General features: G+C 57.8%; 1 protein-coding gene across 4 annotated transcripts; it reads left to right on the plus strand.

Annotated features, from left to right (window-relative positions):
* On the plus strand, window positions 1-26,143 carry NAPA (NSF attachment protein alpha). 4 transcript variants are annotated; one of them, XM_065898573.1, is made up of 12 exons: window positions 150-247; window positions 10,942-11,021; window positions 13,437-13,448; window positions 14,017-14,133; window positions 19,482-19,528; window positions 21,000-21,077; window positions 21,272-21,327; window positions 21,415-21,499; window positions 22,344-22,448; window positions 23,655-23,723; window positions 24,161-24,211; window positions 25,386-25,487. In XM_065898573.1, exons 1-12 carry the CDS (start codon window positions 150-152, stop codon window positions 25,485-25,487), a joined length of 900 nt encoding a protein of 299 aa, XP_065754645.1. The 4 variants fall into 4 exon arrangements, with proteins under 4 accessions (XP_065754646.1, XP_065754645.1, XP_065754644.1 ...); XM_065898572.1 differs by lacking the exon at window positions 13,437-13,448 and adding an exon at window positions 14,196-14,207; XM_065898574.1 differs by lacking the exon at window positions 13,437-13,448 and having other exon boundaries at window positions 1-247; window positions 25,386-26,143.
* The last annotated feature ends 1,339 nt before the right edge of the window (window positions 26,144-27,482 follow it).

Genomic DNA, 27,482 nt, shown 5'->3' on the forward strand with positions numbered 1-27,482 from the left:
CACGTGGTTCTGGGCCGCATTGAGGCGCGCGCCGGTGCGACGTCAACGCAGACTGCTAAGCTCTCCTGACCTGTGTACCGCCGCCCGGCCGCAGCTGAGTCCTCCGAGGGCCCGGGTCGGGCGGTTTGATTAGTACCTTTGCGGCCGCCATGGACAACTCCGGGAAGGAAGCGGAGGCGATGGCGCTGCTGGCCGAGGCGGAGCGCAAAGTGAAGAACTCACAGTCCTTCTTCTCGGGCCTCTTTGGGTAAGAACCGCGCCGAGGGGTCCGGCCGGGACCTAGACTGAGAGGACAGAGGAGTCATAGACTGGGGCGGCGATAGAGACGAAGGGCTCGAACCTAGAGGACGGGGTGGGGGCGGCTTGCGGGGTTACGTGACATGGTCTAAGGCAGCAGAGGTGACACCGGCCGAGGGCCAGGGTGCCCGGGTTGTGGCATTGGCAGAATAGTTTGAGGAGAGTCTGTCCCAGATGGTAGAAGGGCCCTGGGCTGAGGACACCCAGGCCGAGGCGACACCATCTGGAGGCAGGAAGGGGACCCAGGTTGAAGATGGGCCAAGGGGCTGGTGGAGAACCTGGGCCGAGGGAGTATGGTCTCAGGCCTTGAAGGGGACCTGGCCTGCCGGGACTGAGGGAACCTGGGAGGGCAACCAGGTTAAGAAGCCTTTTGGAGCTCTAGGAGAACCTATTTGAAGGATCCCAGACGAGCGTCTTGGGTCCCTGGGACTGAGGACCCCTGCCCGAGGGCTTCACCTTTCCAAGGCCTGGGGCGGTGGATTTGTGTGAACGCAGGCTCAGGGCTCAGGGCTAAGGTGATCCTGGGATGATGAGCCCAAGTCTGAGATGTGTGAGGTGTCTGGGATGGGTATGGCCTTGGTCACGGCTGAGTGTAAGGGGACCTGACACCCTGAGATCTGAGCAGAGGAACCCCTGGGGTGATGGAGTTATGGCTTCTGAAGAAGCCTGGACTGGGAGGCTGGAGACTAAGGTGGGGTGAGGCTTGATTTAGGAACTGGAGGGTTAAAAGGGAGAGATGAGGGAGATGAGAAAACCAAAAGGGGCCGAAGGCCTGCTGTGTGATCCTTGAGTAAGGATTGGGTGGGCATTGTGAGTAGGATGAGAGTGGCGTGCCCAGGATACCGCTGAAGGGGTCTGGGAGACAGAACCAACACCTGCAGCGCGGCAGACATTTCACATAAAGTTCACGTTGGCTCGTAAAAGTTGTTTGGCTGGCCATCCTTTGAGGAATTTTAGCGGCTTAGGAGTGTCAAAAGCCGTGGTTTGAAGTGGTATCTGCCATTTCCTGATCTTGGGTAAGCTGTTTAATTTCCCTGTTACAGGGGAGCTTAGTGAAATCTATCTCAGGTTTGTTACTAGTATAGAATAAGAATGCAAGTAAAGTGCTTAGAATTGAGCCTGGGATGTGGTTATCACTCTGGGAGTGCTAGCTACCATTAGTGTTACTTCCAGGAAGGAAACAGGTGTGGAGCCTGTACACGGCTGGTGGGGATCAAGGTAGGGGTCTGATGGGAGAAGTGGGGATGGGGGGGTCAGAGCAGGGAGAAACGGTGTAATGAGAGAGGAGATGAAAGAGGTTGGGAACAGAACTCCGGGCCATGGAGACTTAATAGGGTGAGGGGAGGGGGCTTGAGGCCCCGGGTGGAGGGAGAAGAAGGCCGCGGAGGACTGAGGAGGGTTGTGTTGCTCATCGGCCTGGGAGGAGAGCTGCAGTAGGCCGGGTGAGTTTGTAGTGAGTTAGGAGGAACTGTAAGGAGGGGGCCTCATGGAGCCTGGCAGCAGAGACAGGCAGAGGTTGGGGAGGGCTGTGAGGCTGGGAGAGTCATCCAGAAGGCTGGGGAAGGGGCTTGCGGGGAGGACCAGGGATTGGGAGAGATGGTGTTAGGAGGTTGGTAAGAAATGAAGTGGGGGAGGGTTCTTTCCAGGAAAGGAGATGGGAGCCGCTCGTTGTTATTTGAGGGTGGTTTATGTTTAGTGAAAGAACTTGAGTAACCTGGCTGAGAATTGCCTGGTGTGGAGAAACATCCGGGGCTGATGGCCTGTATTGATTAGGTGAGAAATGTTTTATTTTGGAGGCTAAGAGTGGGGAGAGGGTATGTGTGTTTCTGCTTCCTTCACAAGGGGAGAAATTCAAGTGCAGTGTTCTGGGGTGGGGCTAAGAGCTCAGTTTTCGGTAATGGTTTTCCTGGGTGGCTTTTGGTGTCTGGTCCCTTTGGACTGGGGGTTAGTGTACTGTTGGGCCGTGCTTGGAGGGAGCAGCTGAGTGAGACCCTGAAACACCTGCCACCTGGTTGGGAAGGCAAGATGAACGCTTGCTAAAACACTAGTAAAGCAAAATTGTCAAATGTGACTAAGGGCTAGATTCTGTCGTTTGTGGGAGGTTCCTGACCTGAGAGGAAGCTGCATGAGCTGAAGGAAGGTTCTGGTGAGGTGTGAGCTGGGCCCCAAGGAACCCTAGGTCATGCTAAGGGAGTGGGGCCTGGGGAAGGTGTTCTAGGCAGAGGGAATTGTGTGAACAGAGGTCTAGTGTGAAGGGAGGTTCTGCCCGAAATGATGGGGAACCAAAATCTAAAGGGAACAGGGATGGCTCCCCAGAGGAGAGACCTCCATCTGGGAGGATGAACAGGAGTTCCAGGGGTACCCTCTGGCGGGGGAGCACTGCTTCAGGCAAAGGATACAGTTTGAGCAAGGCCCAGATGAAGGTTTAATGCAGGGGCTTCCGTGTTAGCCCATAAAGGTAGAATGGGCAGAAGGGGGTGAGACTGAACAAGAACCAGGCCCAGTCCTGGAGGGTCTTCTGACAAAGGGCTTGGATTTGAGGAGGTGTTGGAGAGTATTGAGGATTTTAATGGGGGCCTGTCTTAGCCTGTTCAGGCTGCTGTAACAAAATACCATAGGCTTGGTGGCTGATAACCAACAGAAATTTATTTCTCACGGTTCTGGAGGCTGAGAAGTTCAAGATTTTGGTGCTGACAGATTTGGTGTCTGATGAAGACCTGCTTCCTCATAGACAGCTATTGTTTCACTGTGTTCTCACATTGTGGAAAGGGTGGTGGAAAGGGTGAACTAGTTCTCTGGGGTCTCTTTAATAAGGGCACTAATCCCAATCATGAGGGCTCCACCCTCATGACCTAATCTCCTCACAAAGGCCCCATCTCCTCATACCATCACCTTGGAGGTTAAGGTTTCAACACATGAATTTTGGTGGGGGACCCAAGCATTCAATCCATAGTAGGGCCAGTGCTGGAGGGTTCGCATTTGCCTTGTAGAAAGGACTGCAGCAGCTGGTGTTGGGGAGAGTGAAGACAGTGACAGTAATAATAGCTGATAACGTTTATTAAGTGCTCACTCTGAGTCTGAGTCCGGCCTGGGCCAGGTGCTTTACCTGCGTCCTCACATGTAGTCCTCACGACGTCCCCGTGGAGGTGGACAAATGGGGGCTTAGAGATATTGGTATATTTGCCCAGTCCTCTGGTGAGTGGGAGATCGCGTTCACACACTGTCCTGTCTGATCCCAAAGCCCTCTTGCTGCCACACGAAGTTTGTCCTTGATGCTCGGGCCCATTTCTGGGCACTCCGTTTAGGGAGGATGTTGGCTAACTAGGCGTCTTAGGGAGCTTTCCTTCCTCTGATTCCCCCATCTTCCCCACTCACGTGGCAGTTTTCTCCAAACATCTGAAAGAAAGAGCAGGTGTATTCATCCCAGACCCTTCAACTCCAAGAGCGGTTGCCATGGTGCAAGGCTAGCGCACAGGACAGGGATGCAGACGGAGACCGAGACCCGCCTGACCAGAGCCTGTCTGCCGGAGGGGCCAGCCCGAGAGGACTTGCCTCATGGGCGGGAACCACTCCTGACACCTTCCCTCTGGAGCTGGGGTTGCTGGGGTTCAGCGTTTCACAACCCGCTGTGGCTTCCGAGGACTGGAGCGGGGAGTGTTGGGGCTCAGCTTGTCCCTCTTGCTCCTCCTTCCCCTTTCAGGAACCTCAGCGATGACAGCAGCCCAAACTGAGAGGTCTCTGCTCATGTCAAAAGGGCCAAGGAGGGCAGCCCCGTCACCTTGGCTGTTAAGGCCTTCTTTGCTCTTCGTTGTTTCTGGGCTGCCAGACACTAGGGGGCTTTGGTGCACCAGCAGCCTGGGAGGGAGGCTGTACCAGCCGGCTCACAGATCCAAGCTGCTTCTGTACCTTCCCTCCCCTCCTCAGCTCCCCAGCCAGGGCTCAGGAGATGGGAGAGCAACCCAGACTTCTGCTCTGGAAGCAGAAAGGTGGCGATTTCCCAAAGACGATGCAGTTGTGGAAAAGGAGAGGGGAGATGCAAGATGCGCTTTTTCTTCCTTCCTGCTGCCTGTCTCCCGAGGGATCCAGACTTCTTGCTGTACCCCTTCGGGATTGCGCAGATTCCAAACAGTGGTTCTGTTCCCGGTGCTTTTTCTCGTCCCTGACATCTCCCCGTGACCCCTTCCCCCAAATCCAAAATAAAAACTTCTTTCCACTCAGATACCAGTGTGTTTAGCTAAGTTTCTTCTTCTTTGAACTGAAGATCATAGTAATACCTACTTCGTAGGATTGTCCTAAGGAGAGAATGAGGTTATGCATGTGAAGCGCTGGGAGCATGGTGCCTGACCCTGGTGAGTGCTTATTAAGTGCTTACTATTATCAACAGTATTAGTATTGTGTATTGTGATTGGAAGTTGAGCCCAAGGCACTGGAGAACTAGAGATAACGGGGTGCTTTCTGTGCACAAACAGCAGCCTGCAGATCAAATGTTGACACAGTTCCTGCTTGAACCGTTCTTGGGCACCAGCAACCCCTGGGAGCCCGGAGGCTGGCTTTCCTGAGGCAGAGATTGTGGCCAAGGTCCTCCGGGTAGGTGTCCCCCATCCAGGACCCCCCTGGGCCCTTGGCTGAGGAGTGCCGGCTTCCAGACCACCCTCCACCTGCAGAGCACGCAGGACCCCGGGGTGCCGGTGAGCTGGGCACCGAGGTGACTCGCTGTCCCCTGCCAGCTGCCTAGATCCACAACTTCAAACTCAGCCTCTCTTGCCCGGGCTCAGAGTGGAGGCTTTCCTGAGGGGACACAAGGCTTCCAGGGAAGCCGGCTGTCATTTCCCTGCAGTCTGAGGGTTCTGCCTCTCTTGATGGATGGGACCCTGCTGTCTGCTCACACAGGTTTCGACACTCCTGTTTGGAGTGGGGCTACTGAGAGGCAAGGGTCTTTCCAAAACATCTTTTAAGAATAGGCACCATTGGGCCCTCCGGCTGGGATGAAGGAATCCTGTCGGGTTGCAGAGGGCATCCGTATAAGAACCATGGGAAGGCCTGCTGGGCCGTGTGGGAGGCGTGGCCGCTGCCTCTGAGCTCACGGGCAGGAGGGCGGTGGCCCGGGAACCAGCCCCATCAGTGTGGTGTTCAGTGGGTGGGGTAGGTGGGAGGCCCCCGGCTCTGGAAGCCAGGGAAGGGGCGCCACTTAGCTAATCTGGAGGTAAGGCGATGAAGCCCACACTGCGATGCGAAAGGAGAACATTTCCAGAACCTGCTCTCTCCGCCAGCCTGATGCGAGTGATGCTCTCGTTGGCTGAGCACCTGCTGTGTGGCAGGCGCTCTCCGGGCTGCTGCCTGCGGGGGCAGGGGGTGTTCCTTGTGCCTCCAGCAGGCCTGCCGGCTGTGGTGTCTTATCCCCACTTACAGCTGAGGAAGCAGAGGCTGGGGCACCACGAGCCAGCACCGGAGTCCAGGCCTGCCTGACTGTGGTCCTCGATTTTTCCACCCACCCCAAGCGACTCTAGAATTCCCATTGCCGGGTGGCCGGCAGCCCTTGGGGTGTACTTCTCCTCCTTCATATAATAGCAGCTGTTTGAGCGCCTGCTCCGGGCCTCACTGTGCTGTGTGCCAGGTACTGCGCCTTCTCGTCCTCACGAGACGCCTCCCAGGTCAGGCTCATTGCCTCTGTGTTACAGATAAAGAAACCAAGGCTCAGGGATCACTAGCCCAAGGCCACACAGCTAGCAAAGTGCCCAAGGCTGACCTCAGCCCAGGTCTCTCGGCCCCCAAGTGCATTCTCTCTCTCCCCATTGCCCGTCCAGGCGTTTCAGAGCTGGGCAGTTAGTGTGTAATACTGGATTCTTCTGTCGTTCCTGGGGCCCTACGGGAGCTCGATGCACCGCAGAGCCAGAGGGGCAGCAAGGGGCTTAGCGCTCGTGGGCGATGTAGGAGGAGAGGCCGAGAGATGCCCAGAGACCCCGCGGCTCTGGCTCTGCCAGCCCCGGTGCAGTCGGCAGAGGGGCGAGGCTGGGGGGGCCGCTGCTCCCGGTGCCAGGGGCCTCTCTGTTTTCTGATGTACCTTCAGCCTGCCACTCCGTGAGGTGGGCTAGGGCTCAGCGGGGAGCTGGCTTAATGACACCCTCGGGGCCTCGAGGCTGCTCAGGCTGGCTCCAGCTGAGAGCAGCATTTACTCCTCAGATGAGGGAAACCTGAGCAGCGCTGGCTGTTTAATCGACAGGAGAGGCTGGAGCAGGCAGGGAGCTTGTGCGCCCCCTCCTTTTCCAGAAGACTCTCGGACACAGGGAAGGAAGCTTCCTGGATCACAGGGTGAGCAAGAGGCAGGGCAGGTTCCCCGGCCCTGCCGCTTCCCGGCAGCATCGGCGTGGGCCAGCCCCTTCGCCACTGTGAGCCCCAGCTTCCTCCTCTGTAAGCCAGGGTCATACCTAGAGGGTGACTGTGAGGTCGTCTGTGCTGCTTCAGGTGGCACCTGGCAGAACACTGTAATGAGTCGTGAGGATGCACAGCAAAGGAGAGGAGGTTGGGGCCGGACCGGCCCTTGGGTCCATTCTTCCCGGGGGCCTTCAGGCCGAGGAGGGGGCTGAGGGCAGGTTGCCCTCAGAGGGCGCCGCAGAAGGACAGGGAGTGTCGGGGACCTAACATGGGAGTTACTCCACCTGCCTTGCCTTCTGAGGCCCTCAGGAGACTGCAGGTTGGGTGGGTGGCTTGTTTCTGGGAGCCGGGAAGTGCCCAGGGAATGGAGAAAGGAAGGAGGGAGGCTGAGACTCTGCCCTGCGGACCCCCTGGCCCGGGTCCCAGCGGGCTATCTGTGCATGCCTGGCACCGCACCCTTCCCTCCCTATGGCAGCCGCTGGAGGATGGTGGCTGTGCCTGGGAGACCTGAGACTGCTTCCTCCGCCTTGCGGAGGGGAGAAAGCAAAGCTGAGTGGGGTAATTATAGACAGCCCTGCACCAGCCTGGCCCAAACCAGTTCCCTCTATTCCCAGTGTGGCTCGGAGCTGTGTGATGGGAAGGACGGAGCCAGGCAGCTTGGGGGGATCGGTGGGGGGAGGGACAGTCAGCTGTCACAGGCGCTGCCACCTGGGCTCTTCAGAAGATGCAGGGCCAGCTAGCCCCTCTGGCCCTTGTGCAGGGGTCCGAGGGAGGCCTGGTTTCTTTCCCTCAGCGAGTTTGTGGGTTTTGTTGGGGAGGCCACTCTTAGATAAGTGACCTGAAGTGACCTGACCAAGGAGAGAAATCCTGTAGTAAACAATGCAGGTTTATCACATGCAGAGACAGCTTGGAAAAGCAGAGTAACTGGGCTCTTCTTCCTTCTGCCCATTCTTTCCTTGCAGAACGCTCCTTATTATAGGGCCTAAACCCTTGTCCTTGTTTCCAGCATGGGGTCCCCCGTCCACCTCTCCAGCCTCAATGCCTGCCACTCCCTGGACCATAGCCATCCTGGTCCCCTTCTCTTCCTTGAACTGGCCAAGTTTGTTTCTGTCTCAGGGCCTTTGCACGTGCTGTGACTGCTGCCTAGAATGTGCTTCCCGCTTCACATGGATGGCTCCTTCGTCATCTCTGGGGACTAAGCTTAAATCTCACATAGTCACAGCAGCTTGCCCTGACCTGCCCATTCAGAGAAGCCCCTCGTCCCCCGGTCCCTCTGCAGTTGTCTTGCTGATGTCCTGTTCACTGAGGGTCAGGCCCTTCTCCTTTGTTTGCTACTGTTACCTGCAGTGCCTGGCACATAATAAATGCTCAGATATTTGCTCCCCAGTTGAATAAATGGCTATGTGAATGGTTTCTCCTTCAGGATTTGCCAGGGACCCGAGCCATATTACTTTCCCCTTTGATGACTCCACTTCCGTCTCTAAAGCAAGAGGCTGGAGCTCCAGAGATTCTCCTGTCGTCGCCTGGTCATGGGAGTGGCCAGGACCCAAGCTTTGAGGGGAAGGAGAAGGCAGGCCTGGAGGCCTGAGCAGATGTTAATCCCTCTGGCTTTTCCACCCGCAGTTAGAATCAGTGAGCCAGCACGGGGTTGGCCCAGCTTAGTCTGGGATCATAGAATTTCAGCCCAGCAGCTGACAGGCCTTGTGTTCTGAGTCTGCCCCGTCCCACTGAGCTGCGACAAGCCAGCTGAGGCTGACTCTGCTCATTGTTATCACCGGGCTTTGGGCCTCTCCGTGGTGGGACGGGCCATTTCTGCTCCTCCGGGAACCTGAGCTTTTTCAGAGAATGTCTGGGTCTGGAGAGGGTTTAATTGCACCCACAAGGAAGGGAAGGATGCGCTAGGGGATCCATGGGGTGGGCAGATCTGTGGTTCGGCCTGTGAGTGCACCTGACTCCTTCCAGAGAAGATCCCCCAGGGGGTTTTGTAGCCTGGCCCCCAGGGACCCTTCTGAAATCTCTTCTGCCCAAAACTTGTGGAAGTTCCTCACCTCTCCAGGGCCGGGAGTGGGTTCACTCCAAACAGGGGCCCCAGGCCCAAGGCGTCTTGTGCAGCTGTGGTGGGAAGATGGGGGAACCCAGCAGGGTGGAGTGTGGGAGGTGTGTGTCACCACATCCCTCAGGGCTGCTTTCCGGGGACAGCAGAGGGTGGGTGCAGTGTCAGCACAGCCCCAGAAGGCAGAGGGGAGACTTTTCATGTAAAGCAGCTTACCTGCTGCGATTTGGATTCAGGAAGCCAGGATTCCAGTCCCAGCCACCCTGCCAGCACGCCCTGGGGGTATTGCCTTCCGATGTTACCTGACATGGGACAAGTCACTGGTGGCTGCTTCCCAAGAGGTCAGTCTAGGTCAGCTTTTTCCCTCCCAGACTCGCCTGATCATCCGAATCATCTGAGGCCATTGTTACCAATCTTGATTGCAGGCCCCACCCAGACCCGCCGAGTGAGATCTCCAGGGAGGGTGGCTCCGGGGCTCTGGTTTGATTATTATAACAAACATCTGATGTGCATCCAAAGCGTGGGCACGCTGGCCCTACCTCACCAGCAGTGCAGAGGGCAGGGGTGCTTCCCATACTGCGTCCAGAATTATGTCGGAGGCCCTCACCCTCTGTGGCTGGTGTCGGCAAGGTTCCAGGGCCGGTTGACACAGGGCTGAGGGCTAGGACGGTGAAGATGATTTATTTGTGTGGCTTTATTTTTTTTTGTGGGGGGGGGGGGTGGCCGGTGGGCAGCCTCACAGCTTGCGGGATCTTAGTTCCCCAACCTGGGTTGAACCTGGGCCCCGGCAGTGAAAGCGCCGAGTCCTAACCACTGGACCACCAGGGAATTCCCATTATTTTGCCATTTAAAATAATCTTGTGCTGAACATCCTTGTAGCTTCTCTGCTTAGTTTCTTTGTTTTTTCTTTCCTTCTTTTTTTCTTCTTTTAGTTTATTTATATATTTTTATTTTTGGCTGCGTTGGGTCTTCGTTGCTGCGCGTGGGCTTCTCTTTGTTGCAGAGCACAGGCTCTAGGTGTGCAGGCTCAGTAGTTGTGGCGCACGGGCTTAGCTGCTCCGCGGCATGTGGGATCTTCCCGGACCAGGGCTCGAACCTGTGTCCCCTGCATTGGCAGGCGGATTCTTAACCACTGCGCCACCAGGGAAGTCCCTCTGCTTAGTTTCTTAGGATAAATTGCTAGGAATGTAATTCATTGCTGGATCACAGAACCCAATGTAAATGCTAATATTTAAAATATATACATATTTTTTTTCTCGAATAGGAAATATGCAGACGATTTTAAAATCCAGACAGTCCTTACGAGGGATATGAGTCTGTCTCCCACACCTGGCACCCAGTCCTACAGACCCCACCTTAGAGAAGAATACTCTTAACTATTTTTTGTGTGTGTATTTTTCCAGAAATCTTCTATGTTTACATGTATGTTTCTGTTCTCACCCTCTTTTTCTGTTTTGTTTTAACACAAATGGGAACTTTCGGTGTACATATTTAAAAACAGTATTTCTTCATATGTCTGTATCATTATATAGCTGCCTAGTCATGAATTGGCAGCAACACGCTTTTAGGGTTGAGACGTCTTCGTTGGACAGCTGCAGTGTGCAAGGGACAGGGTTAGGGCATTGAGGAAAGGACAAGGTGTCCAAGGATGGACTCTTCCCCCGGAATGCTTTGCAGTCTCGTGGGGAAAAGGGATTTGCAGAGAGCCTGGGATCCAGTGGTCAGCACCGAGCATCTGAGCAGGAAGTGGAGGAGACTGTCAGAGGCAGGGCTCCTGGGGGTGGTTGGGAAGGGCCCCCACACACACAATGAGGGTCCAGCCCAGACCTGCCCAACGAGGGCCTAGCCAGCCTTTGCGTGGGGGCTTGGGGCCACCAGCTCCATCTCCCTTGAGCCCGGGCAGAGGCCTGAGCTGTAGCTGGACTTGGGAAGCTGGCTTCACGGGGACATGCTGGGGCTGGGGCCACCATCCAGCGGGCGATGTAAGGACACATCTCCACTGTCGCTGGGGCAGAAGGCTTGCTTTTTCCTTTTTTGGGGGGGCCTCACTGGGCAGCATGTGGGATCTTAGTTCCCTGACCAGGGATCAAACCAGTACCCCCTGTATTGGAACCTCAGTCTTAGTGAACTGCCAGACCCCCAGGGAAGTCCTGGCTTGCTTTCTCTTTGATACCAGATTAGATCTTTCTCTTACCTGTTTTTCCTTTCCCTTTTCCCAGAGGCTCGTCCAAAATAGAGGAAGCATGTGAAATCTACGCCAGAGCAGCAAACATGTTCAAGATGGCCAAAAACTGGAGTGGTATGTGATCCCTGCTAGAGCGCCTCCATGGCTCTTTCTCCTCGTTCCCCTCAGCTTCCAGTCCCAGAGGCCTGGCTGAGGCCTCAGCCTTGCAGTTCCCCCACCAACGCCATCTCCAGCTTTACAAACCTGCTGGCCTGCCATCTGGTCATTCCGAGCCCACTGGGTTATTTTACAACTTGGGTCACAGGGCCTTGGAATGAGAACTTAGAGGATAAGGCTAAATAGATTATTGAATTCAGGTAGACCCATGTAGATTATGAGCTCTTTGAGGGGTTTTTCCTTAAATTCAGAATTTCAGGTTTCCAACAAGGACCTACTATATAGCACAGGGAACTGTATTCAATATCTTGTAATAACCTATAATGGAAAAGAATCGGAAAAAAGAATAGATACATATGTAAAATTGAATCACTGTGCTGTACACCTGAAACTAACACAATATTGTAAATCACCTATACTTCTACTAAAAAAAAAGAAAGAAAGAATCTCAGGTTTCTGTGGAAGCAGTTCCCTAATACTTCCATCAGAGTCTGAATTCTGGGCTGGGGATCACTGAGGTGGTTCCAGTAATAACATTAATCATGGCTGCATTTATTGAGTACTCGCCTAAGCACCAAGCTTGCATTATTTAACCGAATCATCACAGCAACACCATGAGCGTCAGTACCGTTAACATCCCCATTTCACGGATTTGGAAACTGAGGCTTGGCCCAGCCCTTTGCCCAACACGCCACGACTAGTGAGTGACTGAAGCAGAATTCAGAAACCAGAACTCTGACTCTGGAGCTGGAGGGCTTAACCTGCCCCATGTGGCTTCCTGACCTTTGGAGCCAGAGTGACTTGGATCTGTGTCACAGCTCAGGCTGGCCACGTGACCCCAGGGAGGTTACCTGGCCTCTCCAAAACTGTTTCCTCCTTAGCACGGCAACAGGGAGAGGAACGGTCCTGACCCTGCGGGGCTGTCATGTGGGTTCATTGAGATCAGTCGTCCCCACGCAGAGCAGTCAGCCCAGCACGGTGGCAGCTGCGAGCTCCATTTCCCACTCCTATTAGCAGCACCCCTCCCTCTAGAGTGGGAGGGGAAGCCCTTAGAGGACTCCAGTCAACAGACTGGCAGACTTCAGGAGCACTTACAAGGTCCCCAGCCATCTGTGTGCTCTCACTCCAGTTGGGGCAAGACACACACACACAGACAGTATCATAGTATACTGGAAGGGCCTCTTCCCGGAAGAGGGCATCCCAGGTCACGTGCCTCCTGAGACTCTCACAGGCTGTGTCGGTGGGCGGAGTGGCCCTTCTGACTTGGCCAGGAGGGGTATGGTCAGACCCTGGCAAGGCTGGAGCTTGGGCGGCGTCCGCCAAGGAGAGGTGGGTGGGCAGGGAGGGGCTCTTTTTTTAATCTTTTGGCTGCTCGGTGCGGTATGCGGGATCTCAGTTCCCAGACCAGGGATTGAACCTGTGCCCCCTGCAGTGGAAGCTCAGAGTCTTAACCACTGGACCGCCAGGAAAGTCCAAGGAGGAGCTCCTGGAGGTCCAAGGGGCCAAAGATCTGTTTGGGAGCTACCTGCAGGCCTGGAAGAGAGGTTCAAAAAGCCAGCGCTCGAGCCCTTTGGGGGCTGACTTCATAACATGGCTTCAGACATCAGCAAGATTGGATCAAGAATATCAAGCAAAGACAGTGTTGAAACCCAGGGAGGAACTTTCCGACTACAAAGGAAACGAAACCTGGGATGGGGCTGTGAAGGCGGGGTGTGGAGGCACAGGGCAGAATGGACTGTCGTTTTCTGAGAATATTTTTGGTGTCCTGAAAATTAGAAGAGCTTTTTCCTAAGCTTTCATAGCATGTATTATGCCTAGAGCCAGATCCTATGTGTATTTTTATATGCTCCTAAGGTAACAATACCATTAGAGAAAGAATATTTCTTTTTCACTCGCATAGATGGTGCTTCTCTCCTAAAATTTGTCACCTCCCTCCTTCCCCCAAATGTTCAAACAAAAGTCTTAGGCCTTTTTTTTATTTTTAACTTTTCCCCCAATGATACTACTTCTCTGGAAATTCTGCACTCAAGTTTGGAACCCTTAAAAACAAGAAAGAAATCATGCATAGTGAAAACCTGGGTGGCTTTGTCTAGCTTCCTGCTCTATAGGTACAGGATGGGGGCCAGGCCCTCTTGTCCTCTTCCAGCTCAGGAATTCTGTGATTCGGACTCAGCTGGAGGAGGACGAAGGGCAGGGGCCTCAGGACTGAGCTGGCATTGGCCATTGGAGCTCCCAGTTAGCACAGCCCCTAACCCTTGAGGAGGAGGGGTCCCGCCGTCTCCCACAAGTCAGATAGGTTAGGAGCCGGAGACGTGGGAACAGGATGGCTTGGGGCGCCTGGAAGGTGGCAGTTCGCAGCTGAGTACAGGACAGCCTGGGCTTCAGGTGTGGTCTCCGCCTCCCTGCACCCATGGGCATTGGTCCCCATGCTCTCAAGTTCGTGGCATCTCCGTCCTGTTTCCCTTTCTGGACGTGAAGCCCCTGGGGGAGTGGACATCGTGAGGCCTCCTTGCCACTCAACCTGCCGCGACTCTGGACGAGGGACTGGCATGTGGACAGAGGCAGGGGAGCTGGGGAGTTAGATTGAAAGGGCTGGGGGCCGTGCGGGGAGAAGTCAGTCTTGGAAGGGGAGAGGCAGTGGGGGGTCTGGGGTAGCTGTATCCTGATTGCCACTCTCTTCCCCAGCACCCCCGAGCAGCCCCATCCCACGGTTCAGCCGGCACTCTGCCTGGGATGCTGTTTCCAGGCTCCCCTGGGCCGGGGGTGCGGGCAGCAGCTCTGGGGTCAGGAGGCCCGAGGTCTAGGCCTGCACCTCAGCTCACCCCGACCAGGCTCTTCCTCTCTCGGGGACTCTGTCTGCCCCTGGAGAGCTCGACCACCTCTCCGGGCCCTGTCAGAGCAACCTAAAGCGTGGAGCCCCCCCTAAGACGGGGATCCCCTTTTTCTGTTCCAGCTGCCGGAAACGCCTTCTGCCAGGCAGCCCAGCTGCACCTGCAGCTCCAGAGCAAGCACGACGCGGCCACCTGCTTTGTGGACGCCGGCAACGCGTTCAAGAAAGCCGACCCCCAAGGTGAGGGCCTCTGTGGGCTGCTGGAGCTGGCAGCCCAGAGCGCCAGCTGAGCCCCAACCCAGAGGAGGCCTCAGGTTTCCGACCCAAGATAGTAGGCAATAGGCTGGCCTGGAGGCGCTGGCGCTCTAACTTCAGAATTGGCTCCCTTCCGGCTGGCGTTGGCATCGCGCTCCAAGCCTCCGCCTCCCCTTCTGCTCTGTGCCTGCAGCTGATCGCTCCCCTCCCCTCCTGGAGCCTGGGAGCATTTGGGAGTGGGAGTTACATTTCAGACCCACCGCATGCCAAGGAGAGAGGAAAGTCTGTTCTGTTGTCAGAATTAACATGCGAGAGGGGGTGGGAGGGGGTTCAGAGACCAGCCAGGTAGGAGTTGCTGCCGAAAAAGGAGCGGAAATTATCCTAACCTGGCTTCCCTACCCCCTGGGGGGTGGGGATGGGGTCAGAGAGAGCCGATCCGAGATGTAGCTGCAGAGAATAAGTTCCTTAAAATGAGAGCGTGCTGGGGACAGAAGCCCAGTTTGGGACTGACTCACTGTGAGGAAACAATTTTTGTCCCCCGGGCTCATTTTTAAGTAGAAGCGCAACCCAGTGGGTACCAGACTTCTGGATTTCGTGGAGCTGGAATTTTATTTATTTTTTTTGTGGTACGCGGGCCTTTCACTGTTGTGGCCTCTCCCGTTGCGGAGCACAGGCTCCAGACACACAGGCTCAGCGGCCATGGCTCACGGGCCCAGCCGCTCCACGGCATGTGGGATCTTCCCAGACCGGGGCATGAACCTGTGTCCCCTGCATCGGCAGGCGGACTCTCAACCACTGTGCCACCAGGGAAGCCCGGAATTTTATTTTATTTTATTTTTATTTATTTATTTATTTCCCGCTTGCGTCTCCCCGGAATTTTATTTTTTAATCATGGTGCCAGACATCGGTTGCCAACTTTTAATTTCAACAAGCTCATTTTTTTTTTTTGCGGTACATGGGCCTCTCACTGCTGTGGCCTCTCCCGTTGCGGAGCACAGGCTCCGGACACGCAGGCTCAGCGGCCGTGGCTCACAGGCCCAGCCGCTCCGCGGCACGTGGGATCTTCCCGGACCGGGGCACGAACCCGTATCCTCTGCATCGGCAGGTGGACTCTCAACCACTGCACCACCAGGGAAGCCCAACAATCTCATTTTTTTAAATGACCATCTACTATCACTATTCACTCATAAGAGAATGGGAAATATATGAATATTAATTTTTTTAAAAGAAAGGAGATGCATCACCTTGGGATAAAGGCCTATCCTTCCCAAGAGAGGGCAGTTGTCACCAGTGCCCGGGGGTCTCTCCAAGGATCTGTGAGCACTGGTTCACACACCAGCACTGGGGAATTGGTGGTGGATTCGTTATCGCCATCGGGACATCTAGTTCCCAGTGGAGGATTTGACGTCTGTGTGGACCAAGTAGCTGTTCTCTGTTCCCAGACTTGACGGGTGGTTCCTGTGTAGCCGGGTGTCTCACACGTGTGAGCTCAGGCTCAGCAAGCACCAAGGGGAGGCCTTGTGACTGGGTGGGCCGTCGTCGCTCTGCACAAAGCTAAGTGCACCTGGCTGGCAGCGCTGGGCCACAGCAGGCCATGTGGTGATGTGATGATGACCCAGGGTGACCTTGGGTTTGTTTTCAGCTCAAATCACCCAGGAAGTCTGTGCGTCCCCTGCAGAGGGCCCCCACCTCCAGCCTGCCTTCTCTCTGGGAAACTGGTCGACCTGCAGATGCTGCCCTAGCATCTGTGACGTTCAGCTGCTGCTCCAGAGTGACTGGAAGGACTGATGTCTGGGGCGGGAGCTGAGGCCAGGCTTCGTGGCATGTGCACAGCGCCACTTGCTCTTCAAACAAGCCCCGGTGCTTCCGGGGGACAGGCCCCACCTGGCACCGTGATGTCGCGTCCTTCCCCAGCTTTTGACCTGAGCCTTTTCAGCTAGCAGCGATGCTCTGCAGGGTGTGTGGGGGGGTGCTAGGGCCCGGGTCTGGGGTGTGGCCCGGTGCCTAGCCTCTGGAAGCGTGGAGAGTGGCTGAGGCGTCGGTGGGAAGGCAGCAGTGGTTAGGTGTGGTGACGTGCCCATCTTGGGGCTCAGAGGCCAACTTGGTTTCTCTAGGGATCAGATCAGCAAGCCTGGTTCTCTGCCCTGGATGCTGAGGGTGGGAAGGGGTGGATTTGGTACTGGCGGTGGCTCTCAGGGAACAGGAGGCACTGTGGCACAGGGGAGAGCCTAGTGTGGGCAAAGCCCGGAGCGGTGCCGTCTGGAGCTCCAGCTTCTTGGTGCTGAGCCGGGAGCGGTGTTGGAGCAGCAGCGTCCCCGCACCACCGCATCTCAACTGCCCACCCCAGTCAAGGAGGGTGGGGCTCACTGTGGTCTCTGAGGGCCGGGGGAGCCTGCTCCCCTGTGACCTCGGGGAGACACCTAATCTTTTGAGTCTCCATTTCCTGGTCTGGTAAAGCAGAGACCACATGTGAGATAAAGCACAGACGTGCCCAGCACAGCCCCTTGCGTGTGATAAACATCCAGTAAGGGGCAGCCCTCGGCTCCCATCAGATGGGAGCCTGGCCTGGACACCCCCTGCCTCCACCCCTGGCCGCTTGCCGTGTGAAGCAGAGCCGGAGGGCCCATGTGGATCACTGCCCTGTTTCCCCAGGCAGGTGGCCAGCTCCCTGGGGCCTCGCTGCTTGCCTCACCTGCCTCAGAGGCCTCGCCCTGTGTCAGCACTTCGTACAGGAGTCCTGGAAACGGCCCCCTCCCCACCACCGACAGGCAGCTGAGCCTGTGCCTGGGACTGCCAGGGTGGAAGGAAGCGATTAGGCGCCTGTCACCGCTCTCCCTCTGCGAGTCTGCCCTGAGTGTGGGCCGAGGATGGCCTGCTGCCTCCTTGGTGGCTGAGGGCAGAGGGGGGAGGTGATGACCACAGCTGTCATTGGTTCTCAGCCACTGCCGGCTGCTATGGGTAGACTCAGGCCAGGGAGGCCTCTTACCCTGCCCGCCTGATAGCTGGGCCCAGGGGTGCGTGTGTGCGCACACGTGCACCCAGGGCAGGGCAGTGGCCAGACCCCCACTTGCCCTCCCCCATGTGCTCCCCCAACCTCACTGCCAGCCTCACTGGGTACCTGCTGTGTACCAGACACGTGGCGTCTTCCTTCTACCCATTCCACTTCTTCTTGGGGTTCTGCGATTTGCCCCCTTGTACTGAGGAGACCTGTCTCCCTAAGCCAGCACCTTCCCCTCTCTGGCCCTCAGCCCTCCCTGCCCACCTTCTGGGGCTGGATCATTCCCAGAGCCCCTTTCTGGCTCCTGGTTTCTGCAGGTGGCTGGTCGGGGGCAGGTGTGCCGGGGTGCGCGGGCTGTTCGCCCCCGGGGTCCTGGTGACCGGAGATAAGCTGGTTTAGCCAGTATGTTAGCAGGTAATCCGCTAGTGCTCTGGCTGGGGTGGCAGCTGGCAGCCTGCTGCTTTCAGAGACAGCTGTCCTGGAGCGAGGGGACTCAACCTTGTGAATCCATGCTGCTGCCTGCGGGTAAGCCTTCTTCCCCTACTGCTACCGCAAGGGCCGTCTTGCTGACGACACTCCAGGCCAGTGCCAGCAGGCCCGGGGCGGCCGTTGCAGGGGAGCCTGTCCTGCCAGGGGAGCTTCCGGCCTCCCCCGCCAGGGCTGCTAACCTCACCCGGGCAACCTTTGCCACTCTGCCCGTAGGTGCCCGCTTGTGCGCCCCATCGTTCCAGGAGAGGGATCCTGTGAGTCGCTTGCAGGGGGGACCTGCTGGGCGTATCTGCCCCCCTGGGTGGAGAATGGAGCAGGGTGGGGTGTGCACAGCTCACGCATTGCAGCCCTACCCCTGGTTCCTTATCCTCCTTACCACTGGGTTGCCAGCTCGTCAGTTACTTCCAGAAATGCTCTGTCACAAAATCTGTGTGTGTGTTTTAAAGTAACACTGCTTCAGGCTGTATTTGTTTGTGGTGTTCTCTCCCTTTTCTCCTTCTCTGCCCCTTTTTGCTTTCTTTCTCTCTTCCCTGCTGCCTCAGGCTTCCCCCATCAGCCTCAGAACCTTGACCCAGTGGTGTACGCTCTCTGAATATTTTAGGGGTCCCGAGGGGGCTCTCAGAATTGGACCCGACCTACCAATCCTCCCTCCCCCAGAGTAGTGCTCACAGACACCCCCTTGTGGGCTGTAAATTTGGGGAGGGCGCTTGTGGACTCCCTGAAGGGCCAGCCACAGGTCTGGGCCTAAGAGCCTCTGTTCACATGTCTCCCTGCGTGATGAGACCATTAGCCCCTTGAGAGCAGACACTGGGCCTGCAATTTCTTTGCAGCATCTCAGCCCAGTGGGCCCTGCTGACTTTGGAGACCCCAGCGGCAGACCAGGGGGCTTACAAATGCTGGACTGTGGGGTGAATTTTCAACCTTGCCCCAGCTCAGAGCCCACCTGCTGTGGTCTGTCCAGGTTCTCTGTCCGTCTCCCTCCATCTCCCCCAACACCCTTTCCTCCTGAGATGCATTAAAACGGTGTTAAAAAAAATCCACCCGAGAGCTCATCTCTATCTGCTAGAAAATGCCACCCACTCATGCTTCTCTCTATCCTCCAAATAACTTGTCAAAAAAAAAAATGCCTTTCCCAAATTTAAAAACTTGCAAAAGGTGGTACAACAAAGGTACCCCAATTCTTCCTCCCAGGTGCCACCCCAGTGTGTGTGTTTTGTCGGTGAAACCTGTGGCTTGAGGAGCCGGCAGGCAGCAGTGCCAGGCGGAGAAGGGTGCAGAGGGCTCTGCTGCAGGCTGGGATGTGGGCAGGATAGTGGAGACCCCAACCGCAGGGGCCTCAGCATCACAGCACCCAGCCGCCTCCTGCCGCAGACGGAGGCCAGGGGATGCAGCTGGTTCAGGGTCCCACCGTGAAAGGGTGGCAGAGCCCAGGCGGGACCTGGCCGTTCCTCCGATGTCAGCCTTTGCCGCCTCTGCCGGCAGCTCATCCTCAAGGGCAGGGCCTTGGCAGGTCTGGCCCAAAACACCCATGGGAGTCTGGCCACCAGCTGGCTATGCCCTGTCCCAGGGGTTGCTGGGAAGGTGGTGGCGTCATGTTGGCCCGAGGGAGAGGGCAGCTGTATCAGCAGGGCTCCCCTGGAAGCATGTGCCCGGCAAGTCACAGCAGAATAAATTAGCCTGACCAGGTTTCCTGCATCTCGGGGATCCCCTCACCTTCCCTCCCTGCTCAGGTGCGTAGCCCTGGCCTCTCCCAGTGCAGCCCTGCACCTTCCTCCTCTCCTCGGCCTCTGCTGAAATGACTTCACCTTCTCATTTCTCCTCCCTGCCTTCCTTTTTCTCTCCCCAGAGGCCATTAACTGCTTGATGAGAGCAATTGAGATATACACAGACATGGTAAGGGTCACTGCGTGTCCTGTCCACCCCATTCCAAGTCCTACCATATTGCCCCAGCCTCCCCTCTCCTCCTCCGGCCCTGAGAGCAGGCGGGAGACTGGCAGGGTGAGGGATGTCACCGGAGCCGGGCTGGGCTGGCTGGGTCCTCACGCAGCTCCTCACCAGCCTGGCTCCTGGTGGCAGCTCCCAGCACGTCACAGGGGCTGGCGGCCCCTCCCCAGGTCCTGCCTCTGGCCCCCCACAGGCCGTCGTTGTCCTCACTCGTAGACGTCACTGCTGTTGGGGTCCTCGCGTATCCGGTGCGTTTCCCTTTACCCAGACACCCACCGCCAGCGTCCCATTTGATTTGGGGAGGGTAGGCAGGGCCCAGAGTCAGCTCAGCCCCTGCCCTGCCCCAGGGAGCATCCCCATCGACAGATGAGGTCCAGAGAGGCGGCTGCTGGCCTGAGGCCAGGGAGCCAGGACAGTGGACCAAAGCCAGGCCCTGGCTCCTGTCAACTCCACTTTTTGCCCCTTCGCACTCTACCTTTGTCAGACCCCTCCCTTGGGCAGGAGCGTGGGCCCTGCCTCCTGCCGGGTCCAGGGCCGTGCTGTAGTAGTGTCGTTATAGCAGTGGTAGCAGCTGCCATGTATTGAAGCAGATGCTCTGAGCTGGGTGGTTTAGTCTCCCCTACAGCAGCCCCGTGAGGTGGGCACTGTTGTCATCCCGTTTGACAGTCAGGAAAGAGGGTCCCAGACAAGAGACGTGACTCGCTCAGGGCCCCACACCTACCAGCAGGAGTCGCTGAGACCCAAAACTAGTCCTGGCTGAGCCCAGGGCCTTGCCCCTTCCTGCTGCCCTCAGCAAGGAGGTAGCCATGGACCAGGCTCGTGTGTGAGTGGCCAGGCCAGGCATCTGGACCCCCACCGGGTCGAGGCAGGTAGGAGGTGCTCAGCCCCTCTGGGAGCTGGAAGGCATCCTTGGGGAAAGCCCTGGGTGCCTGCAGGGGAAGCTGGAGCAGGGGTTGACCTGTGAGAAGGGCTGTGTGGCCACACGGGACAGGGAGGCTGGGAGGGAGGCTGTCTCTTAGGCAGCGGGGAGCCTGTACCAGGTGGCTCTGGGTTGGTCCTTCCGCCTCTCTGGACCATCTGTCACATGCCTCCTTGGGCCAGAGCTTCTGGCAAGTCCCTGTGCAAACGTTACCTCGGTGTTGCTCCATCTGCCTGTGTCCCCATGGAGACTGGATGTGGAGGGACATGCCCACTGTCACCCAGTCAGGGCAGCACTCGGACCCAGGCCGCTCATGCTAGAGCCTCCCTTTTAAGCCCCGTGCCCCTCTGTCTCTTGGGACCTTCTTCTGCACACCTCCCCTCCCAGGGGCGGCTGAGGGCTGAGGATCCAGCTTCGGGGACCCGGAGGGGTGTGGTTGAGCTGGGACGGGGCACTCAGGATGCCCTTCGTCCTGAGGGCTCCTTCCCACGTCTCACCCAGGGCCGGTTCACCATCGCGGCCAAGCACCACATCTCCATCGCTGAGATCTACGAGACGGAGCTGGTGGACATCGAGAAGGTCAGTGGCAGGTGGGGCCAGGCCAGTGGCCGGGGAGGGCTGCCTAGGCCAGTCCTCTGAGACCAGGACAGGAGCATGGGGCACCGGCAGAGCCTGGGTAAAGGGCTCCGGTGAGTCCCAGGCCATATTGCGCCCAAAGGTGATGAAGGCTGCATTGGCCCCTCGCCCTCCCCCCACCGCCTGTGTCTCCCCAGGCCATCGCCCACTATGAGCAGTCTGCAGACTACTACAAAGGCGAGGAGTCCAACAGGTACCCCTCCTGCCCGCCCCAGCCCCTCGGTGAGGGCCCCAGACCCTGCTACCACCGACCTCCCTCCCCTCTCTCTGCCCCATTCAGCTCTGCCAACAAGTGTCTGCTGAAGGTGGCTGGTTACGCGGCGCAGCTGGAGCAGTATCAGAAGGCCATTGACATCTACGAACAGGTGGGGGCAGGCGGGGCGGGCATGGCGCCCCATCCTGCCTGCCAGTGCCCCTCGTCCTGTCTCTCATCCTCTCCAGTGCCCTGCCCTCCCCCCCCCACATTCTCTGCACTTCCCTTGGTCATCCCCACGCCCTCACCCTGTGCTCCGCCTGGCTGAACACTCTCTCCACCCACGACCCCATGCGGTGTCACCGCCCTCTTCCTAGACGGGCCCTTCCCACACTCCTCACAGGGCGCTTCCCAGGCGGCCCCAGAGTGAGGCCAACTCTGAAGAACCAGAGTCAGGGAGAGGGTGGGAAGAATTGCGAGGCCCGGGGTAGCCAGAGGCAGCTGAGGAGCCTGCTAGAAGGGGCCTGCGAGGGGGTGTCCCCTGGGTATGCAGGCTCCCCTCTGCTGGGCGGGGAGGGCTGGGGTGGGGGGGGCCCGACCGCCCTGGTGGGCTCAGCCTGGCCAGGAGAAAGGCAGGCAGCTGGCTTCGGAGGAGAGCGGGGCGGGCGCCGCCTCTCATGTTCCCGCAGCCTGCCACCCCTCTGCCCACCGATGTGCCAGCCTCCTGTTGGGCCTGACAGCAGGGCCGCCTCTCCCTCCACCATCACGGGCGTCTTGGGAAGCCCACGGACACCTGGCCTCAGCCCTGTGGCCACACCCCCACTCCCCATCATGCCCTGGTCCTCGGTCACTCACAGACCGGTTGCTGACTTCCCCAGGGCTGGTCTCTCTTCTCCCTGCCCTCGGGGTCCTGGGTTAACAGGGCCCCACTGGGGAACAAACCCACTTCCCAGCTGGCCCCCAAGTGCCTGGCAGTGACCCTGGCCCTCTGGCTGCCCGCCTCCTCGTACCTGCAGGTGGGGACAAATGCCATGGACAGCCCGCTGCTCAAGTACAGCGCCAAGGACTACTTCTTCAAGGCGGCTCTCTGCCACTTCTGCATCGACATGCTCAACGCCAAGGTGAGCCCAGGCCCAGGGGCCCACCCAGAGCTTGCCCCACCCCCACACACACAGGGTGACTGCCCTTGGAACACAGTGTCTGTCACTAGGCCAAGTCACCTCTTAACCCCTTCGGAGGGTAAGCCCCTCACTCACGTCTGGCCCCTGGCATTCGGCCTTTGAGCAGGAAATGCTTGTTTCTATCCCTGATTTTACTCGCTCAGTCCCTGTAGCCTTTGAGTTTCCAACTCCCGACTTGCTCAGTGCCAGGCTTTTTCTTTTGTGGGAGCACTTTTTGAGTCCTTACCGCACCCCATGAGGTTGATACCATGGTCGCCCCATTTTACAGCTGAAGACACTGAGGCTGAAACCAGAGTCCCTTGTTCAAAGCACATGGCTAGTAAACTGCAGCCCCAGGATTCCAGATCTTTCTGACTCCCAGTGTCATGATTTGAACCAGAGCCTAAATGCCAGATGCGCTTGTTCTCAGGGCTTCTTAGCAAGAGAGGGGTCCGGGCTGGGTGAGGGGTTGGAGAATGGCCAGGGAGAGGAGCTGGGTTCTCCTGGCGTCTGGGATTTCTTGGCGTCTCCAGCTGCCCCATCCTCAGCCACATGGTGTGTCTGAGCCCCACCCTTGTTCCCTTTGCCGGCATCCGGCAGGGCAGGTGAGAGCTTGGGCTTTGGGGTCAGGCCAGTTCAGATCCCCAACATGTCCCCTGTGCCCTGAGCAGGTCACTACCGTCTCTGGATCTGTTTTCTACTTTCAAAATAGGGTCACCATCGTTTGACCCTCCCCGGGTCCTCGTGAGGGTTAAACGTGAGAAGTGCCCGGCGTCAGGCCCGACACATAGGACGTGCTGTTACGAGGCAGTACCAGGCAGTTGTTGCCATTGCCCCTACCCTGGGTGGATCGGGTGCAGGAGAGGCACTGAGCACGGGCCTGGGGAACCCTCCTCCCTCCCTCAGGCCCCCGCCGCCCCCCGTCCCCCCCCCCCCCTCCCCGTCCCCTGCAGCTGTCTCTGCAGCCAGCCTTGCACTGAGCTCAGCTCCGTGAAGCTGCCACCAAGCACAGAGCCCAGGGTCACTGGAGGCTGGGGGGTGGCGCAGACAGCTGACTCGGGGCCAGAGCGGCCCCCGATCCCCTCGGCTGCCGGGCCAGCTGCTCCGAGGGCCCTTCTTTATTAACTTGTCCCCTTCGACCTCCCCTCCACCCTCGCCGACACTCAGCTCGCTGTCCAGAAGTATGAGGAGCTATTCCCTGCGTTCTCCGACTCCCGGGAGTGCAAGCTGATGAAAGTGAGTGCCAGGGGCTCAGGCCACCGCTTTCCTGCATCTGCGCTTGGAGCAGGGCGTGTGGATGGGAGTCTGGAGGCTTGGCTCTGGTTAGCACGATCACCGAGATTTGTACAGTACTTTTCAAGGGTCTTTTGTTTCCCTCTCGTCTGCCATTTGGGTCACCAGTTTCTGGATGAGACAAGTAAGATTCAGTCAACGATGGAGCTGGGGGCAGAGCTGGGAGGCTGTGGGATCTCACACGCACACGGGCACGCGTGCACACGTGATGTTCTGTGTTAGTGATGCGGAGGGCAGGGCTGAAACACAGCCCCTTCCTTCCTGTCAGCATGGGAGTCCCCCCGACTTTCACTCACCCAGATAGTGTGTGTGTGAATCTCATCCAGGTCAGGCCTCAGGCCAGCCTGGGCCCCTGAGCCCCGCCTGCCGTTCTCTTGCAGAAATTGTTAGACGCCCACGAGGAACAGAACGTGGACAGCTACACCGAGGCGGTGAGTGGCTGGCAGGGGTGGCTGCCCATGTCAGATGTGGTCCCATGAATTTCACACTTTTTTTTTTTTTTTTTTTTGCCGTACGCGGGCCTCTCACTGTTGTGGCCTCTCCCGTTGCGGAGCACAGGCTCCAGATAGCAGGCTCAGTGGCCATGGCTCACGGGCCCAGCCGCTCCGCGGCATGTGGGATCTTCCCGGACCGGGGTACGAACCCGTGTCCCCTAGCATCGGCAGGTGGACTCTCAACCACTGCGCCACCAGGGAAGCCCAGTTTCACCCGTTTTTATCTCCAGTCCCAGCGCCTGGCCATGAACTCCTTTCTCCAGTCGCTGCAGAATCCTCACAAGTAGCCCCAAGAGGTGCGGGGAGTGTTCTCCCCTTTTTAGAGATGATGGCACTGAGGCCTCTCGGGGCCAGAGCTGGGGTTGGAGCCCGTATCTGTCTGCTCCTGAAGGCCAAGGTCTTTGCGCCACTCAGAGTCCCCCTGGGTGAACAGTTGAGGCTGTCTCACATCGGGCACTTCGGGTGGTCCTGGATGTGCAAGGAGGGAGGGAATGAGTCGCATCATTCCCTCTCCCCTCCCCGACAGCAGGAGGGAGGAGGAGCAAAGGGTGCTGGAGAGGCAGCATTGGGAGGGTCCCCCTTTCCGGCAGCTTTCCCGATAGAACCGCCCCATGGAGATGTTCCTCCCTTTCCTTACCCTGTTCTGAGCTTTCTGGAACTCAGTTACATCCAGCTTAGGCCCACATTAGGTTCTCCAGACTGTATCTGTCAACCATGTCTCTCCCTGGGTGCCCATCACCAATCGTAGGCCTCTGAATGATGACAGAGACGAAACTCATCAGGTCCATCCCGCCGCTTCGTCATGTCTCCAGGCCTCAATTTCCCATCCATAAAACAAGAAAACTGGACTTTTTTTTTTCAGCCATAAAATCTTTCTTCCCCCCAAGGGAAGCCTCACGCCCAGGCCAGTAAAGACACAGAAGGGAGCCGCCCCGGCTTGGGTCGGGGCCCATGCCTCCCCTTGCTCCTCCTCAGGGACTGAGGCTGACAGGGACATGGCTGGAGGCTCTTGGGAACAGAGACCGTGGGCTAGGATTGGTGACAGGGCGGGAGCCGAGGCCAGGCGCGGGGTGGGCCGCCCCTCCTGACACCGGCCCCCCGGCGCACACAGGTGAAGGAGTACGACGCCATCTCCCGGCTGGACCAGTGGCTCACCACCATGCTGCTGCGCATCAAGAAGACGATCCAGGGCGACGAGGAGGACCTGCGCTAGGCCCGCCTGGCCCCCTGGCACCCATCTCCCTGCCCTGTCCGCTCTCCCCCAGCCTGGCCCTCCAGTGAGGATCGCGAAGAGCCCAGAGAGGTGGGACCTGAGACGTTGGCTGTGAGACCTTCCCTCCTCCCCACCAAGGAGTCTCGCAAGCCACAGCGCAGGCTCCGCACTGCTTCGGGGGCCCTTGAGGCTAGGCCCGCTGGCCAGACGGTCATACTCTGTTCCCGCCGCATCCCTTGCCCCCTGCCCCTTTATTTAAGCCCCCGGAGGTACCCTTCTCCCCCCCGACACGCAGAATCATTGATGCAGACCTATTTGCTGTGGGTGCTGCCAGGGGTCAGGGTCAGCATCTGGCCCCCCATCTCCCAACCAGCTGAGTCGTGAGGTTGGTGTCTGTCTCTCCACCTTTGTCCCCCAGCCGAGCTCTGAGCCCACGTAGCCACCGTGATTTGCTGTCACTGCTGGGGGTGGGCTCCTCCCCCACCCAGCACGGGAGCCTCCCAGCCTCCTGCAGCCCTCACCTCTCAGGGTAGTCCCAGGCCCTGGAGCTCCGAGGGTCATCCCCATGCCCACCCCTCCATCTCCACCCTGCGCTTCGAGGTGTTGGTGGGAAGCTGCAGCTGCCTGAGGAAGGAAATAAAAGACAACACTTGTGCATGAGTCTCTTCCTCCTCACCTCTGCTCCCTCCTCACCCTTCAGGGCCTGTGTCCCCTCTCCCTGGCCCTCCCACCGTGGGCTCTGGGTGTGCTTCCTGGGAAAGAAGAGGGCAGGCTTAACCAGGAGGATGGGCTGGGTCAAAGCCTAGAGAAGGGAGGCCCAGGGCTGGTGGGTTTGGGAGCCATGGGCTTGGGATCTTTGAGCTCTGGGCTTTCTGGTCCTTCGTTTCCTCAGCTGGGATGATGGGTGCCAGTGCCCCACCCCCAGAGCTGACGGGTTTGGGAGCCATGGGCTTGGGATCTTTGAGCTCTGGGCTTTCTGGTCCTTCGTTTCCTCAGCTGGGATGATGGGTGCCAGTGCCCCTCCCCCAGAGCTGGCGGGAGGATGGATGCATCACCGGTGATAAGAAGGGTTGGAGGAGGCCCACCAAGTCTTCCAGCCTCACACCCCACGTCCATATTTCCCTGCAGGGAGGGCTGAAAGCCCCAGTGGCACTGTTCCATCTGTTGAAGTGGGGGGAGGGAGCGGCTTTGGCGGGCAGAGTACAAGGAGGACCGAGCGGGTATGGTGAGTGGGAGAGGAAACAGCAGGAGCCCTTTGCCCAGGAAAGGAGGGCAAGAATCAGCCACCTCCTCCACACTCCAGCACGTGGGCCTGCCTGTCAGGTGGACAGTCTGATGTGCCTGTGCTTCCACCCGGCACTGGGCTGGGCTGGGCGCTCCCCACTTTGGAGTAGGGGAACAGCTGGAGGAGGGTCAGTGCCCAGTTGCAGACTCAGTGTCATAGTATGTGGCATGACGTCAGGAAGTGAACAGGGGCTGCAGAGGAGGTGCTGCCTGGGAAACCAGGGCAAGCTCCTCTGAGAACTGCTGCGGCCTAGAGCCTGGAAGGAATTCAGGAAAGGTTCAGGCTCAGTGTGTGTCAAGAGTGGCCTCTATATGACACCCTGTCCTGCCCCTCTGTCCCCTTCAGCTTTTCCCACAGCTCTAATCGATTGATAATGGCTGCCTAGAGCTCAGTTAAGACTCCTGAGATCTCAGATTGATTACCAGTGTCTGCCTTGGCACAGGCTGAAGAGTAAGTAGTGTGAGAATCTGTTTGTGCCACCCATGACCTAAATAGTGATTCTCAACCCTGGCTGTGCTTTAAAATCATTTTAAAAGTGCTCAAGCTTAGGTTGCACTCTGATAAATTGTGATTTGATTGAGGTTCCCCACCCTTTTGGTTTTGGAGAGTTTTTTTCCATAGGTGATCCAAATGTGTACTTAGGGTTGGAAACCACTGAACAGGACAGTTCTTTCCTTTCCAACCCGTTTGTTTATTCATTCACTCAAATA

The sequence above is a fragment of the Phocoena phocoena genome, chromosome 20 (genome assembly GCF_963924675.1).
Source record: "Phocoena phocoena chromosome 20, mPhoPho1.1, whole genome shotgun sequence".
Taxonomy (NCBI): domain Eukaryota; kingdom Metazoa; phylum Chordata; class Mammalia; order Artiodactyla; family Phocoenidae; genus Phocoena; species Phocoena phocoena.

Bases quoted from the DNA above. Each gene is read 5' to 3' on its own strand.
- NAPA (XM_065898573.1), top strand. From the start codon at position 150: ATGGACAACTCCGGGAAGGAAGCGGAGGCGATGGCGCTGCTGGCCGAG. The intron at 14,134-19,481 runs GTGAGGGCCTCT...TTCTCTCCCCAG, and splicing joins CAAGAAAGCCGACCCCCAAG to AGGCCATTAACTGCTTGATG. The intron at 21,500-22,343 runs GTGGGGGCAGGC...TCGTACCTGCAG, and splicing joins CCATTGACATCTACGAACAG to GTGGGGACAAATGCCATGGA.